This window comes from Panthera pardus, unplaced genomic scaffold (genome assembly GCF_024362965.1).
Source record: "Panthera pardus isolate Hobbes unplaced genomic scaffold, ASM2436296v1 HiC_scaffold_3, whole genome shotgun sequence".
Classification (NCBI taxonomy): domain Eukaryota; kingdom Metazoa; phylum Chordata; class Mammalia; order Carnivora; family Felidae; genus Panthera; species Panthera pardus.
Window position 1 is genome coordinate 36,578,932 of NW_026526876.1, and position 13,850 is coordinate 36,592,781.

A 13,850-nucleotide genomic window follows, 5' to 3' on the forward strand; every position below is an offset into this window, starting at 1 on the left:
TTTTAAGGATACCTCTTGTTAAGTGATTGTCTTAGGACTTTGACAGGAAAAGTTGAGGATTCACTAGCATTGATTTATTCTTAGGTCAGTTGGAAAGGAACACTGCCCATAGTATGTTAAGGAGAAATGAGGTTGTCCTGGGGAGGGGTTCTTTTCAGGACTAATGTTGACTCTGTCTCTGTTTAAGGCTTTCTCCAGTCTGGCTGAAGCTGCTTATGAAGCTGCAGATGTGGCTGATGATCAGGAAGAACCAGCTACCTATTGCTTATCTTCTTCTTTTGAACTCATAGTTCAGAAGCTTCTAGAAACTACAGACAGGTGACTGATATATACAGAAGTGGGTGGTATCTTTGCATCCAAATCCTTTTGCCTTGTGTGTGGTGGGGGGCGCCTCTGTATAACCTAATCATGGGAACATAGTAACAGGAAACATTAAAAGAGTCTTCTGGTACACTATTTGTTTAAATAAGAGAAAGGGACACCTGGCTGGCTCCATCGTGAGAGCATGCAACTCTTGATTTCAGGGTCATGAGTTTGAGCCCCATGTTGGGGCTAAAAAATAAGAGAAGAAAATACATGGGCGCCCTGGTGGCTCAGTCGGTTAAACGTCTGACTTCGACTCAGGTCACGATCTCACAGTTTGTGGGTTTGAGCCCCGCATTGGGCTCTGTGCCCCTCCCCCACTCACACTCTGTTTCCCTCTCTCTCTCAAAAATAAACATTTAAAAAAAGAAGAAAATACAGACTATGTCTACCTTAGAATGTTGAGGTTACAAGTGAAGTCAGAAAATAGTCTCATATAAAGAGGAATTGGTCTAGAGAGGTCCCTTCATTTTTCAGTGTCTACTGGTAACAGGAGCCTTTGATTATGGTATAAAGGAAATCGTAGCTCTTATTATGGATTTAATTGCCACACCAGATCATTAATTACTACTTTTTAAAATAGGTGAAGAACTTGGCATTAAAATGCAGTTGTTTTAGAACTGAGCTTTTGAAAAAAATTTTTTAAAGATTTATTTTTAGGGGCGTCTGGGTGGCTTAGTCGGTTAAGTGTCCTACTTCAGCTCAGGTCATGATCTTGTGGTTCATGGGTTCGAGCCCCATGTCAGGCTCTGTGCTGACAGTTCGGAGCCCAGAGCCTGCTTCAGATTCTGTGTCTCCTCTCTCTGCCCCTCCCCCACTTGTGCTCTGTCTCTCTCAAGAGTAAACGAACATTAAAAATTAAAAGAAAATATTTTAAAAAATAAAGATTTGTTTTTAAGTAATCTCTACCCCCAATATGCAGCTCGAACTTAACAACCCCAAGAACAAGAGTGACATGCTCCACCGACTGAGCCAGCCATGCGCCCGTGAAATGTAGTTCTAAGGGGTTATAAGTTGGAACGACCTTTAATTTTGGTTGTATGTGAGCTATACCTAAAGCCATGCTCAAAAGAAACCATTAGGAAGAAGGCTGGGTTTAAACTCTTCCATGCTTCCTTAGTTTATCTTTACCTCTCTGATCAAGAGTATATATAATACAATCTTTCACAGATGAATGAAGAAAATTATCTTTTTCTTAGCTATTCAGGCAACGTCTTCATTTGTCCACATGCTTTCGTCTGCATTTTATTTTTATCCCCTCCCCCCATAAACCTAAATTCTTTTTTTTTTTTTTTTTCTTTTAATGTTTATTTTTGAGAGAGAGAGAGGGAGACACAGAATCTAAACCAGGCTCTAAGCCGTCAGCACAGACAGCACAGCTCACGGGGCTCAAACCCACGAACGGTGAGATCATGACCTGAGCCAAAGTTGGATGCTTAACTGGCTGAGCCACCCAGGCACCCTTCAGCATTTTAAACTAATTTGTTTCCCTATAATTTCAGCCCATTTCCAAAGAGTTATTCTAAAGTTTAACCAGCTCTGGAGACCCATAATGAAGATAGCCGTTGGCTTCACAGTTGAAAATTTATTTCCTGGTTGTATTGTGTTGTCAAACTCAAACCACGTTTGCTACCGTACCAGTTCTAGGATCCTTATTTTCTTCCCTTTTTGTTTTTTTTTAAATGTTATTTTTGAGACTGTAAGTGGGGGAGGGGCAGAGAGGGAAACAGAATCTGAAGTAGGCTCCAGGCTCTGTGCTGACAGCTCTGGGCTCAGACTCACGAACCATGAGATCATGACCTGAGCTGAAGTCAGATGCTTAACCGACTGAGCACCCCCCCCGCCCCAGGCGCCCCCCATAGGATCCTTATTTTCTTTGCAACAAGGTCTATGTCATAACAACTCTATTCTTTTTCTCAGGTGAGACTTTAAGATTGTTGTTGTGTCTTCCTTACAGACCTGATGGACACCAGAACAACCTGAGGAGTTCTGCATATGAATCTCTGATGGAAATTGTGAAAAACAGTGCCAAGGATTGTTACCCTGCGGTTCAGAAGACTACTCTGGTTATCATGGAGCGACTGCAGCAGGTGCTCCAGATGGAGGTGAGACTGGGCTTTCCTGGCTGGGTCGGAGGTGGGAGGCCCATCCTCTCTTCTTGGTGTTTGCATTTACGTGTAAATATATATTTTCTCAGAACGACGTAAGGCTTATACAAAAAATGTTGCCTCTTTAAATCTGCATTGCTCATCCCAGTTACTTAGACACATCACATCATATACATCTGTAAGTTTTTTATTTCCTACGTTAGAATCAGTAAAGATTATTTAATGGTCTTGCTAAACCCAGCAAAAATGGAAGCATTGAGGAAGTTCAGCGCTCTTTTAGAAGGTGTTTATTCAGAATATGATGATCTTCTTTTCTTTGTAGTCACATATCCAGAGCACATCGGATAGGATCCAGTTCAATGACCTTCAGTCTTTGCTCTGCGCAACTCTTCAGGTACAGTGGTGCTTTATCGCTTACCAGTTCTGAGGCCGATCAGAAAGTGTTCTCTTTTCTTCTCTGTCCGTAAAGACAGGATTTGTCTTTTGCCCAGTTTAGGGGAGGAAACTGCTCGTTTTATGATGTTGTACAGCTATGTTGTGTTGGCAGCTTCCAGTCTTGGTTTTTTTAGTGGGTTGTCCAAATGCAGCCCAGCCAGATTTGGCTCCCAGCTGTGGTTCACTCGGCTAAAAAAATGAAGCCTTGAGTTTTTCTGCCATCATCTTTTGAAACAACAGTTCCTATTGGAAGCTTTATTATAATTTATGTCATTTATAGTACCTGTTACTCAGAGTAGTCTTTTGAGGGGAGACCGGGAATCTTTAAATCCAACATCACCCATTCATGACTGGGCTCATGGAGTGGCTGAGGTGCTATTCCCTTTTTTAACCAAAGGTAGGAAAACCCTGGAAATTGTCTAATGCTTACATAGGTACTAGGTTTTAGTATTCAGTGATGCTAACTAGGTCATCTTCCCTATGAACTCTCTTTTCTTTCTTAGCCAAACTTAATTTTTTTTGTTTAAGCTTGACTGTTAAGGTCTTTCTTGAGTTATCCGACAAATGCAGGAATGATCTGGTAACATTAGTTGAAACAAATTAAAGGCTAAGGAGGGAGGTTTGAGGAGTACTGAATTAGGATAATTCAGTTGGCTTTATTTTATCAAAGCTATTTCTTTCCTATCATCTGTAAATAGGTTAGGATATAGGAAGGATTGCTTTTTTGTTTTATGAGTAGGAACTATAATATAACCTGTTCTTCTTTAAAGCTGAAGTAAATTCAAGTGCCATTCCAGGAAGATTGGAATATGGAGGCTACTGATGGGTTTATCAGACATAAATGAAATGCAGAAGAAATGAGTTTATGTACCATGGAAGATCATCTTGTGTTCATTCTGAATTGGGGAATAGAAGGGATCTTAAAATGCATGTTTTGTTGCAGGTGATTTACACTGTGAAAGCTTTTGATTACAAAAAGTGTATTTGGCATTTCCAAAAAAAAAAAGAAAGCTAGAAAGTCAAGGAATTTAATTAATTTTTTTTTTTTTTTTTTTTTTTTTTTTTTTTTTTTTAAGGAAGGTATGTTTAGTGTTCTGATTGGAAGGTTTAGAATCAACAGATCCTGAACTCTTTCTTGTTCATTTCACAGAATGTTCTCCGGAAAGTGCAACATCAAGATGCTTTGCAGATCTCTGATGTGGTCATGGCCTCCCTGTTAAGGATGTTCCAAAGCACAGCTGGGTCTGGGGGAGTGCAAGAGGATGCCCTAATGGCAGTTAGCACACTGGTGGAAGGTCAGTGAGCCAAGATTGGGCAGGGAGTGTCTTTAGGGTATGGGAGTTTCAATGGCCATGGGAAATTTTTGACCAGAGAAAGCATAGTCCTGTCTTCTCATTTACTGGGGCATGACTGGAGTGCAAAGTTGGGTTGAATATAAGCATAACTTTGTGTATAACTGCTTTGCCACTCTCACTGAAATAAACGGGGGGCCAGTTTGCATCTCAGATTGGCAACTGTTCTGGGGAAGAAACTATTATCATCTACCCCGTGTTCGTCAGGTTCCTTTTAACCCTGAAAGTCTACTTGCTTTATTGAAGTTTGGTTCCTTTCAAGGATGGAGGAAGGAAAGGTTTCTGTTTTCTTTGCTGGAACTTGCTACCTTCTGGTTCAAGTTGTAATGCTTCAGACTCCGGGTTGACCCATCATGCATGGTCCCTTGTATGGGATGGAGTAAAACATTGAGGGTTCTAGGAATTAATTGGTTTTCTGGTTGTTATATGTCTGACTATACAAAATTGCTTTGGGGGAGCCACGTCTGCTTAAGACTCTTCGAACGGCCATTTAAAAGCACATTAAAGAGCACTTCAGAAACCTGGAATGCTTCTTCAGGGATGGCCTGTAAAGTGTATTACCAAGGCCATTACCAGAGGACTACTTCTCCAAGGAGCAGACCTATTTCTAGCATAAGAAGCATATGTTCAACTGATCTGGCCACATGTAACCACCCTGACAGGACCTGGCGGTTCATTATGGCTCCCGGAGCGGTGAATTCGGAAAGAAGCCTGGTCTGCTTTCCCTGACTGGCTTGTTAAATAAGTCCTTGATGGGATTGCCCAGGGATGGACCCTGTTTTAAACCTGGCTGCCAGAGAAGACATGTTATAACCAGGTGAAGAGGTGGCCAAGAGGCAGCATTGTTAGCTCATCCAATTCAAAATTAACCCTGACGTTCCGTGAAAAAAACCACTTGGGTTTTTTTTCAGCCAAAGTGAAATCCCGCTCCGTGGGGATTTGGCATTATCTTCGGGGCATAAGAGTTAGGCCCTTCCAGCACTTAGGAATTTGACTTGTCTGAGACAGCCTTAACATCTTCACTGGAGAATTGGTAATTAATGCACGCTCCACCCAACGTGTTGTGTGGAGCGAATACATTTTGGGAGAGCCAGGATGGTTATTTTTGCTCACTTCTGTGATATCCTGTGGTGCTAACAGTTTGCTTCTTTGCAGTGTTGGGTGGTGAGTTCCTAAAGTACATGGAGGCCTTTAAACCCTTCCTGGGCATTGGATTGAAAAACTATGCTGAGTACCAGGTAGTCCATGCTTTTCAATAGAACACGTTTATATTCTCGCTTATACCGGACAGTCATTGCGGTACAAAGTCCAGACAGTCTCGGTGCACTGGCCCTGGGTGTGAACTTATTCTGTTGCCCTGAGTGTCTGAACTCAGGGCAACTCCCCAGAAGTAGTCCGTGAAAAAAACCAAGATATTAGCTGCACCAGCATGGCGCCCTAAGAGCCGGGTTTTTTCCTTCTCTCTTTTTTTTTTTAAACCACCTGGCTCTTGCCACCATCGTTCCTGGGGAATACTGTCATTTCTGTCCTTTCTTAATGATAACCTTGGACGGCCTTAGTTTTTTTCCTGATGTACTGGTTGTTAAAATGAACTGATCTCAGAGAGGGGAGGATGTTTTCTTCTTGCACTCTAGGCTCAGGTGATAAAAGGAGCAGCAGCTAAGTAAAAATAATGCCTTACCCCGCAGTTGGCCTTTTCCGCTCGGAAGATCATTTCCTGGATTCTTTGCAGGTTTGTCTGGCAGCTGTGGGCTTAGTGGGAGACCTATGCCGTGCCCTGCAGTCCAACATCTTACCTTTCTGTGACGAGGTGATGCAGCTCCTCCTGGAGAACCTGGGGGTGAGTGTCTGCACGCACAAGCCAGTCTACTAGGATCTGAAGAAATCGTCAGTTGGAAACATGGTTAAAAACTCAGTGAGAGGGAACTCTTTAAGTTGCTGGAATGTTGGCTGTAGGCTTAGGAAGAAAGGAATTGTTCGTTTTCACAAAGTCATTCCATAAAGTAAGGTTGTAAAGTTAAAGGAACGCATGTGCTCGCTGCATGGAATGGGGGGAGGGGTGGGGGTGGTGCAGGGAAGCCAGTAAAGTGCATACATAATCCCTCTTTTCAGAGATTATGTGGTCTGTACACAGCGTATTAGTAGTCGTCATAGCCTTTGGGCGGGACACGTTGTGACTTTTATTCATTTGCTTTTCTCTCTTTATCAGAATGAAAACGTCCACAGGTCTGTGAAGCCACAGATTCTGTCAGTGTTTGGTGATATTGCCCTTGCTATTGGTGGAGAGTTTAAAAAATATCTAGAGGTCGTCTTGAATACTCTTCAGCAGGCCTCCCAAGCCCAGGTGGACAAGGTAGGCTTAAAGCTATCTTTAAGTCCAGCCCTGATTGGATGAGGGGGATTTTTGACAGTCGTGCAACTAAAGGCTCTTGGAGTGATGGACGTGCTGTTTTGTCTCTTACAGTCAGACTATGACATGGTGGATTACCTGAATGAGCTAAGGGAAGGCTGCTTGGAAGCCTATACCGGAATTGTCCAGGGACTGAAGGGAGACCAGGAGAACGTGCACCGTTGAGTATACAACCCACTTGACTCAGTCCAGAGTTCACTTAGCCAAAGGGGCTGTGCCTCTAGTTCTGTCACTTGTGAATGGAAAGGAAGGGGAGAAGGAAGCGCCCTGATGAAGAGAGTTGCTTTGGGAGAGAATATGGCCTTTCGTATTTCTGTTCCCTCTTCCTCTGCTGCTTTGTCTCCCCTTTCTTGGGCATTGTAAGGGATGGGATCCGGCAAGGCTGTGGTGCTGGTTGGCGTCTACACCAACCCTGAGTGGCAGCTGTGAGCACATACACACCCCTAGTGCAATTGAATTGAAGGACTGGGAGATCAGATTTCCTCTGTCACCTGATATTTCTGTTACTGACTAGGGAAGTATTTGTCCTTTACCTCTTTTGATACCATGGGCTTAGAGGAAAGGTCCCATTAGTCTCTTCTGTATTATTTCTGCTTGTAATAAAAGGACTGTCTGCCTCTTGTGTTGATGTGAAGAATGACATCTTAATCTGCGAAAGGACAGTTCGGTATAACTATGTGCAGCTAATTCTCCCACCTGAAGCCAGCCTTGTGAGGGGGATAGTGTATTTGGAAACTTTGAAATGGGGGGTACAGTCCTGCCAGGGTGGGACAGTTTCATCAGACTTTCTCTTTCTTTTATAGCGGATGTGATGCTGGTACAACCCAGAGTAGAATTTATTCTGTCTTTCATTGACCACATTGCTGGAGATGAGGATCATACAGACGGAGTAGTAGCTTGTGCTGCTGGACTGATAGGGTAGGTTATATCCTGTTTCCAGTAGCTAAATAGAACTTTTGGAAAATCCGAAGACATGTGGTAAAGAATTTTGAGGGTAGCCTGGATGGTGATTGTGTACTTCTTTGACATGGATATTTCTTTTTTTAGTGTCTGTTTATTTTGAGAGGGAGGGAGAAGGGGCAGAGAGAAACAGTCCTGAGCAGGCTCTGCCCTGTCAGCATAGAGCCCGACATGGGGCTCAATCCCATGAACCATGAGATCGTGATCAGAGCTGAAATCAAGAGTGGGACGCTTAACCTACTGAGCCACCCAGGCGTCCTGGTATTTCTTTAATAGAACCCATGGTGTCCTGTTACGAGTTCTCACAGGTGAGAATTTACTCCAAACCTTAGCTTGGGTCTTATTCCAGACTCCAGGTTTCTAATTTCTTTTCGCTAAACTATGAAGTGAGTTCTCAGAGGTATAGGAGCAGCATCAGATCTGTGTCCATCCCATATTCTGAGGCTGGGCAACAGATTGCCTATGTTTAGCCTCCTCTGTTGAGAGTTTCTGAGGCATCATTAGAAGAGAGAACCATGAGTTAGTTGTGGAACCTGCAGTAGTCATCCTCTCTCTTTAGAGTTCATTTTGTGCATCTGTTGAGGGTAGGTGCTCAACTTATCCCTAAAATTTCTTCCAGCTTTAAAAAGCAAGTGAATCCAGGGGCACCTGGGAGGCTCAGTTGGTTAAGTGTCCGACTCTTGATTTCGGCTCAGGTCGTGACCTCACGGTTCGGGAGTTCGACCCCTGCGTCAGGCTCTGTGCTGGCAGCTTGGAGCCTGTTTGGGATTCTGTCTCCCTCTCTCTGCCTCTCCCCTGCTCGCGTTCACTCTCTCTCTCTCAAATAAACGTTAAAAAGCAGGTAAATATGAAGAAACCCACAACTTGCTTAGCACTGGTTTGGAAGGCTCAAAACGTGATAGCAGTGTCGGGCCAAGGAGCTCATTGTCAGGTGTGTTTGTTCTGCACAGGGACTTGTGTACAGCATTTGGGAAGGACGTACTGAAATTAGTAGAAGCTAGGCCAATGATCCATGAACTGTTAACTGAAGGACGGAGATCGAAGACTAACAAAGCAAAAACCCTTGCTACATGGGCAACAAAAGAACTGAGAAAACTGAAGAACCAAGCTTGGTAAGAGCTCATCTCCATTGCCCTCTTCCTTCTACTCTCTTGGGGAGGAGGCACAGTTTCTTCAGACTGTTCCGACAAGGGCTGCCTGTCTCATGGCCTTTTGTTTTGTATCCCTTCCCATATAAGTGCTTTTGAGCCAAGCCTTTGTTCCTCAGGCTTGTACTAGTGGAAGGGTCGGGCATCCTCAATCTTTCCTTGAGCCAAATACTTGATTCCTTGTGGTGATGAAGAGCAGCACTTATGTAACTAGAATTCAGTGAAGGCCCCGCATGATTTTGGGTCCTAATAAAGTCATCGGTAATGGCATTTTCCCAGAATTTTCTTTTCTACTCGCTATTCCCTTCCTCCTGCTCTTTATACTTTTTTTTTACTGCAGCGCTTTTAGACATTGCATAGCTCTGCAGAAGGTATCCAAAGTCAAGAGTTGTGTGACGCTTGCTTTTTTGTTTTTTGTTTTTTTTTTTAATTTTTTATTTATTTTTGAGAGAGGGGAGGGGAGAGGCAGGGAGAGAGAATCCCAAGCAGGCTCCGCATTGTCAGCATAGAGGGGCTCGCTAACTGTGATATCATGACCTGAGCTGAAATCAAGAGTCGACACCCAGGCACCCCTGACCCTTGCTTTCAGATGTAGTCTTTATTTTTTCAACTCTCAACATACTCATTGTCTTACTCCAAAGATCTCGATAAAATTGGCTATTTTGAGTTTTATCTTGTTAGCTTCCCTCCTACCCTCTTAGTATAGGTGGTAATGAGAGCAGGTAGCTGGCACATAGGAAGACAAGAAAAACAATTAGTCCTTTTATTAGGACAAACTAGACCGATTCATTTCAGGCTGGTGAGCACTTCATTGTGGGAATCAGAAGCGTTTGACTCTTCCGACTGTATGTGATCTCAAAGTTGACTTGTTTTCCGTCTGTTTTTAGATCTGTTACCATTGGGATGATAACCTGAGACCCCCACTGGAAATCTCCAATCTTTTGAAAAACCCGGAAGTGAGGAGTGTGCACGGATGCTGAATGTTTGGGAATGAGAGGATGAGTGAGTGAGGCTTGAAAACACACCACATTGAAAATCCTGCCACAGCAGCAGCCGCAGCCGCCAACAGCAGCGCTGTTAGTGAGCTAAGTAAGCACTGACTTCGTAGAAAACCATAACGTCGGCCATCTTGGAAAAGAGAAAAACGATGGATGTATTTGCTTAGGAAAAAAAAAAAAAAGGAAGTTCTCTCTTCCCAGGACAGGCTAGAACTAGCTTTTCTGTCTTTTGGCCGGTGCCGAGTGGAGTGACTGGTTTGGGAGAGGAGGAGGGACTGGGTTCAGCTGTGGTGCTTTGTTGTAAAAGGCAGTCTGGCCTTTGCTACTGACAAGAAAGATGGAGCCTGGGTCTCAAGCCCACCTTTGGTGTACCATTGCCACACGGTACTGTACGCGTGCCGGCTAAAAGGAGGGTGAGGGATTCTTTACGGTCTGAGAATGAGTGTGTGTGAGTGAGGCGGTATCCACATTCTCAACTTCAAGTCATTGCAGTTTCTTTTTCCCAGAAAAAAAGGGGTTAGATGTTGCATTTCATAAAACTAACCGAAGTCCTGTCTACTGATGCAGCACAAGAGATGTGTAAAAAAAAAAAAAAAAAAAGAAAAAAAAAGGAAAGACGCTCTTTAGGTTTTGTTTTTTGTTTTGTTTTTTTAATTACCTTCTAGGGAAAACACTGACGAATGGTCAGAGCTCCCGTATCCTGATCTTTTCATCAAGGCGCCTTTCCTAATAATATGGTTCAACTGTGAATGTAGAAGTGGGGGGGAGGGGGGGAGAAAAAGAAAACTCTGGAGTTAGAGGATCTAGAAAAAATTAAAATACAATTGTTACAAATAAAGAATGCAGACTTCAAAACAAAAGAAAGCCACAACCCAAACAAACCAAAATTTAGATGCTCAGAAGTAGCAGCACAAAAGAAAAGGTCTCTCCTGACATGTATGGTGGCAGTCTGAACACCCCCAGAAAATTGTGCCAAAGAGTTTAAAAACAAATACACAATAAAAGTAAACACACACGCGCACACACACAGACACACACACAGAGCAAACTTCAGGTAACTATTTTGGATTGCAAACGAGGATAAATTTAATGTTCAAACAATCTGATAAAATAACCATTTGGAAACTGCTTGGCCTTCTGTTCTCTTTTATTTGATTGACTACAATGCGGTATTGGTCTCTTGCTGCACTTCAAAACCAACTAATCAACAAAATAAAACTTAAAAAACAAAAGTATATATATATACATACATATATATATATATACTAGGACTCTTGTGATGAAAATGGCACTTGAAAAAGGTTTTATTTTTCCACTGAAGTTGAAGATTAATAAAATGGTGTCAGACATTCCCCTGGTCACACACTTTAATATTTTTTTAAAAGTGTGATGTGCTATGAGAACCATAAAGCAGACTTCGCTATTTTCCCTTTTACAAGGGAACAGGGCACCCGGAATTTTGGGTTTAGAATCTTTCAGCAATAAGGAGGGATGTCGGTGAGCTTTGACCCCCTTTTGGTTTTTGCAGTTACTAGTAGTTTTTTGCTGGCATTTTGAATATGCTGCTTTCAAAAACACCAAGGAAGATCTTTAATTGCTTCCTGGTGTTTGGAGGATTAAAAAACAAGACCTTAAATTCCCACTTTCATTTCCATTCTAGCAAAAAAAAAATGTGGGCTTACATTTTTCTCTTTGCCATTTTCCCCTCCCCATCCAAGCCTTCCATTCATAAGTGGGATTGGCTCGGTTTTGCTCATCCATATGGCAGCATCTCTAATCGCTCTTGTACAGGGTATCAGATATTGTGCCTTTTGGTGCCAGGTTCAAAGTCAAGTGCCGATCTATGAACCAGTGTACAAAAAAAAAAAAAAAAGAAAACACAAAACACAAAAAACAGGTGTTTGAAGGAAAGACTCCGTTGTGAATAGAGAGTTTGTACCACCTGCTAAGCCCTACTAAGAAGAGACCTGACCCTCTAATCCCGTTTAAATGTTAGTTGTCCCTTGAGGAGAGGGTGATACACTAACCATTCCTGATAGATAGGGGTTGGTCAGGGCTTAGGGAGGGGGCAGGAATGTTGGGGAGAAAAAAAATCTGATCATTCCTCAGTGCTACCCATTTCTGTCCTGTGTGGGCTGCTTAGCTAGACAGCAGGAGAATAAAGTACACCGAGAACCATAATGGAAACAAAACCTTCCGTGTGTTTTGTCATGTTTTGTTCCAGGGAAGCAGTTGACAAGTGCTGTTACTAACGCTTTCTCCCAGATCCATTCAGTGATGGAGAGGAGGAAAATGGGCTGGTTGGACTGTGGTCTTGGTGCCTTGCAGGCGTTCTACACTGGTTATGCATTTAATCCTCTTTCCTAGTTACTTTTGGCTAGTGGGTTTTCCAGAGTCTGGGCTTTTTTACCCTTAATCGATTGTACCACCTAAGGTAACTGGGTGCAAAATGCATTCAGTCCACTCACTGTCTGGGCCTTCCCCACCCTAGTCTTGGCACATTCCTTCAAGAATGTAGTTACCGTCTGCTTGGGAAGATGTCAGTGCAAATGTGAAGCAAATGGGCATCGGACTAGGCTTTGGTTTGCCGTAAGTGGCAGCTGCCTATATCAATTACGATTACATTTATTAATTTTGCTTTTCATTTTCCTGGTTCCCCTCAGCTCCCCTCTGTTGAAATGTTGAACTTTGGACTGTCGGAGGCAACTGTAATCTTGCCTTAGGGACTTGCGGAGAAAGGGAGGGGAAATGCTCAGTGTAGTGTTTTCACTTTCAGAACCAAGTAATCTAGTCACTCTGATATTTAAGAAGTGTGTTAGTCCGACTTTTATGAGAAATCTCAACTCCATCAGCTTTTGATAGCATCTTGGTTTTGAAACAACTTCAGTCTGTAATTGGCATTCAGAATGCCCTTGGCATGCCAGTCTGTGATGGCATTAAAGACCTGTTAAAACACTTGAGCCCAACTTTATTAACCAAAACTGATACCACCATCTTTATCTTCTAAATAAAGTCCGCTTTATTTTTATTTTCAACATTTTGCTGCTTCATTTTTGGTTCCACATGGTGTCACCTTGGAGGCGAAATGAATGGTTTGAAAGAAGCTGGAACGTGTGGTGGTGATGTGCGTGTGAGTTGGGGAAAGGAAGGACACATCGGTCTTAAAAACAGACACTGCGTAGTGTGATGGGAAATGAGTGAAAATAACTGGCCTACAAAGCGGTGGGGAGGAGGTTTTTGTTCCGAGTGCTTCTGAACCCGCAGGAGATGGTCTCTGTCTTGTGCATATTTTTCAGGCGAATCTGGTTGGTTTAATGGCTCCTCCAAAACTGGCTTTTGACATGGCTCGCAGTGTGTATTTAATTTCTACTTCCACATCCCGCCCCCCCCCCCCCGAAATTTGTAGAGGGAAAAACACTAACTTGGGATTTAAGAGATTAGGTACGTTCTTCACTGTTGCTTATTAGCGTAGTGATGCCTGCAGGCTACTTTCTGGGTTTATGTTGGGCAAGTGAACTGAGGGCTGACCGTAATTTTCCTCCCTTAGCCTCCATGTGGCCTTCCACTTTTCTGATTGCACCCCCGTCAGAAAGTTTTGATCATGCATACCCCCATGTGTTTATAAATTATATACCTGTACTACTGTACCCCTATATTGTGTAACATAAGACACAAAAATAGATATTAAAAAGCGATTATATGAAAAATACATAAATAGAAGTTCTAATATTTTATTTCTATGCCCAATTTTGGAGATTACTGGGTTATAAAGGGTAACTTCTAATTCTTCTAAGACATTAAATCCTGGGCAATGGCAGTCAACCAAGGACATTTCTCCAGGGAACATGCACCGAGAGAAAAAGAATGATACCGGTTCGTGGCGCAGGGAGGGGCTGCTTCTCCCAGGAATTTTTTTCTTCCTTTTCAGGAGTTCTCCAGGTAATTCCCCGTTCCCACATACCCCTCCCCGACAAACACCCAAGAAGCACACACAGTACGAGGCTACGGTTCCACCTGGCCTCACTAAGGGTTCCAGCTCCGACCTGCCGGAGGTGAAAAACACTTAACACTGAGAA

The 13,850-nt window shown here is 43.0% G+C and overlaps 1 protein-coding gene across 1 annotated transcript in view; it reads left to right on the forward strand.

Moving 5' to 3' along the window:
• Window positions 1-12,809, forward strand: part of KPNB1 (karyopherin subunit beta 1) — a 28,360-nt gene extending 15,551 nt beyond the window's left edge. Inside the window, exons 12-22 of the mRNA XM_053892853.1 lie at window positions 188-318; window positions 2,321-2,468; window positions 2,794-2,865; window positions 4,057-4,201; window positions 5,414-5,496; window positions 5,991-6,098; window positions 6,468-6,611; window positions 6,723-6,828; window positions 7,472-7,586; window positions 8,579-8,740; window positions 9,664-12,809. Coding sequence (XP_053748828.1) covers window positions 188-318; window positions 2,321-2,468; window positions 2,794-2,865; window positions 4,057-4,201; window positions 5,414-5,496; window positions 5,991-6,098; window positions 6,468-6,611; window positions 6,723-6,828; window positions 7,472-7,586; window positions 8,579-8,740; window position 9,664 — 1,215 coding nt within the window. The 3' untranslated portion in view covers window positions 9,665-12,809. The remainder of the gene's footprint in view (window positions 1-187; window positions 319-2,320; window positions 2,469-2,793; window positions 2,866-4,056; window positions 4,202-5,413; window positions 5,497-5,990; window positions 6,099-6,467; window positions 6,612-6,722; window positions 6,829-7,471; window positions 7,587-8,578; window positions 8,741-9,663) is intronic.
• The last annotated feature ends 1,041 nt before the right edge of the window (window positions 12,810-13,850 follow it).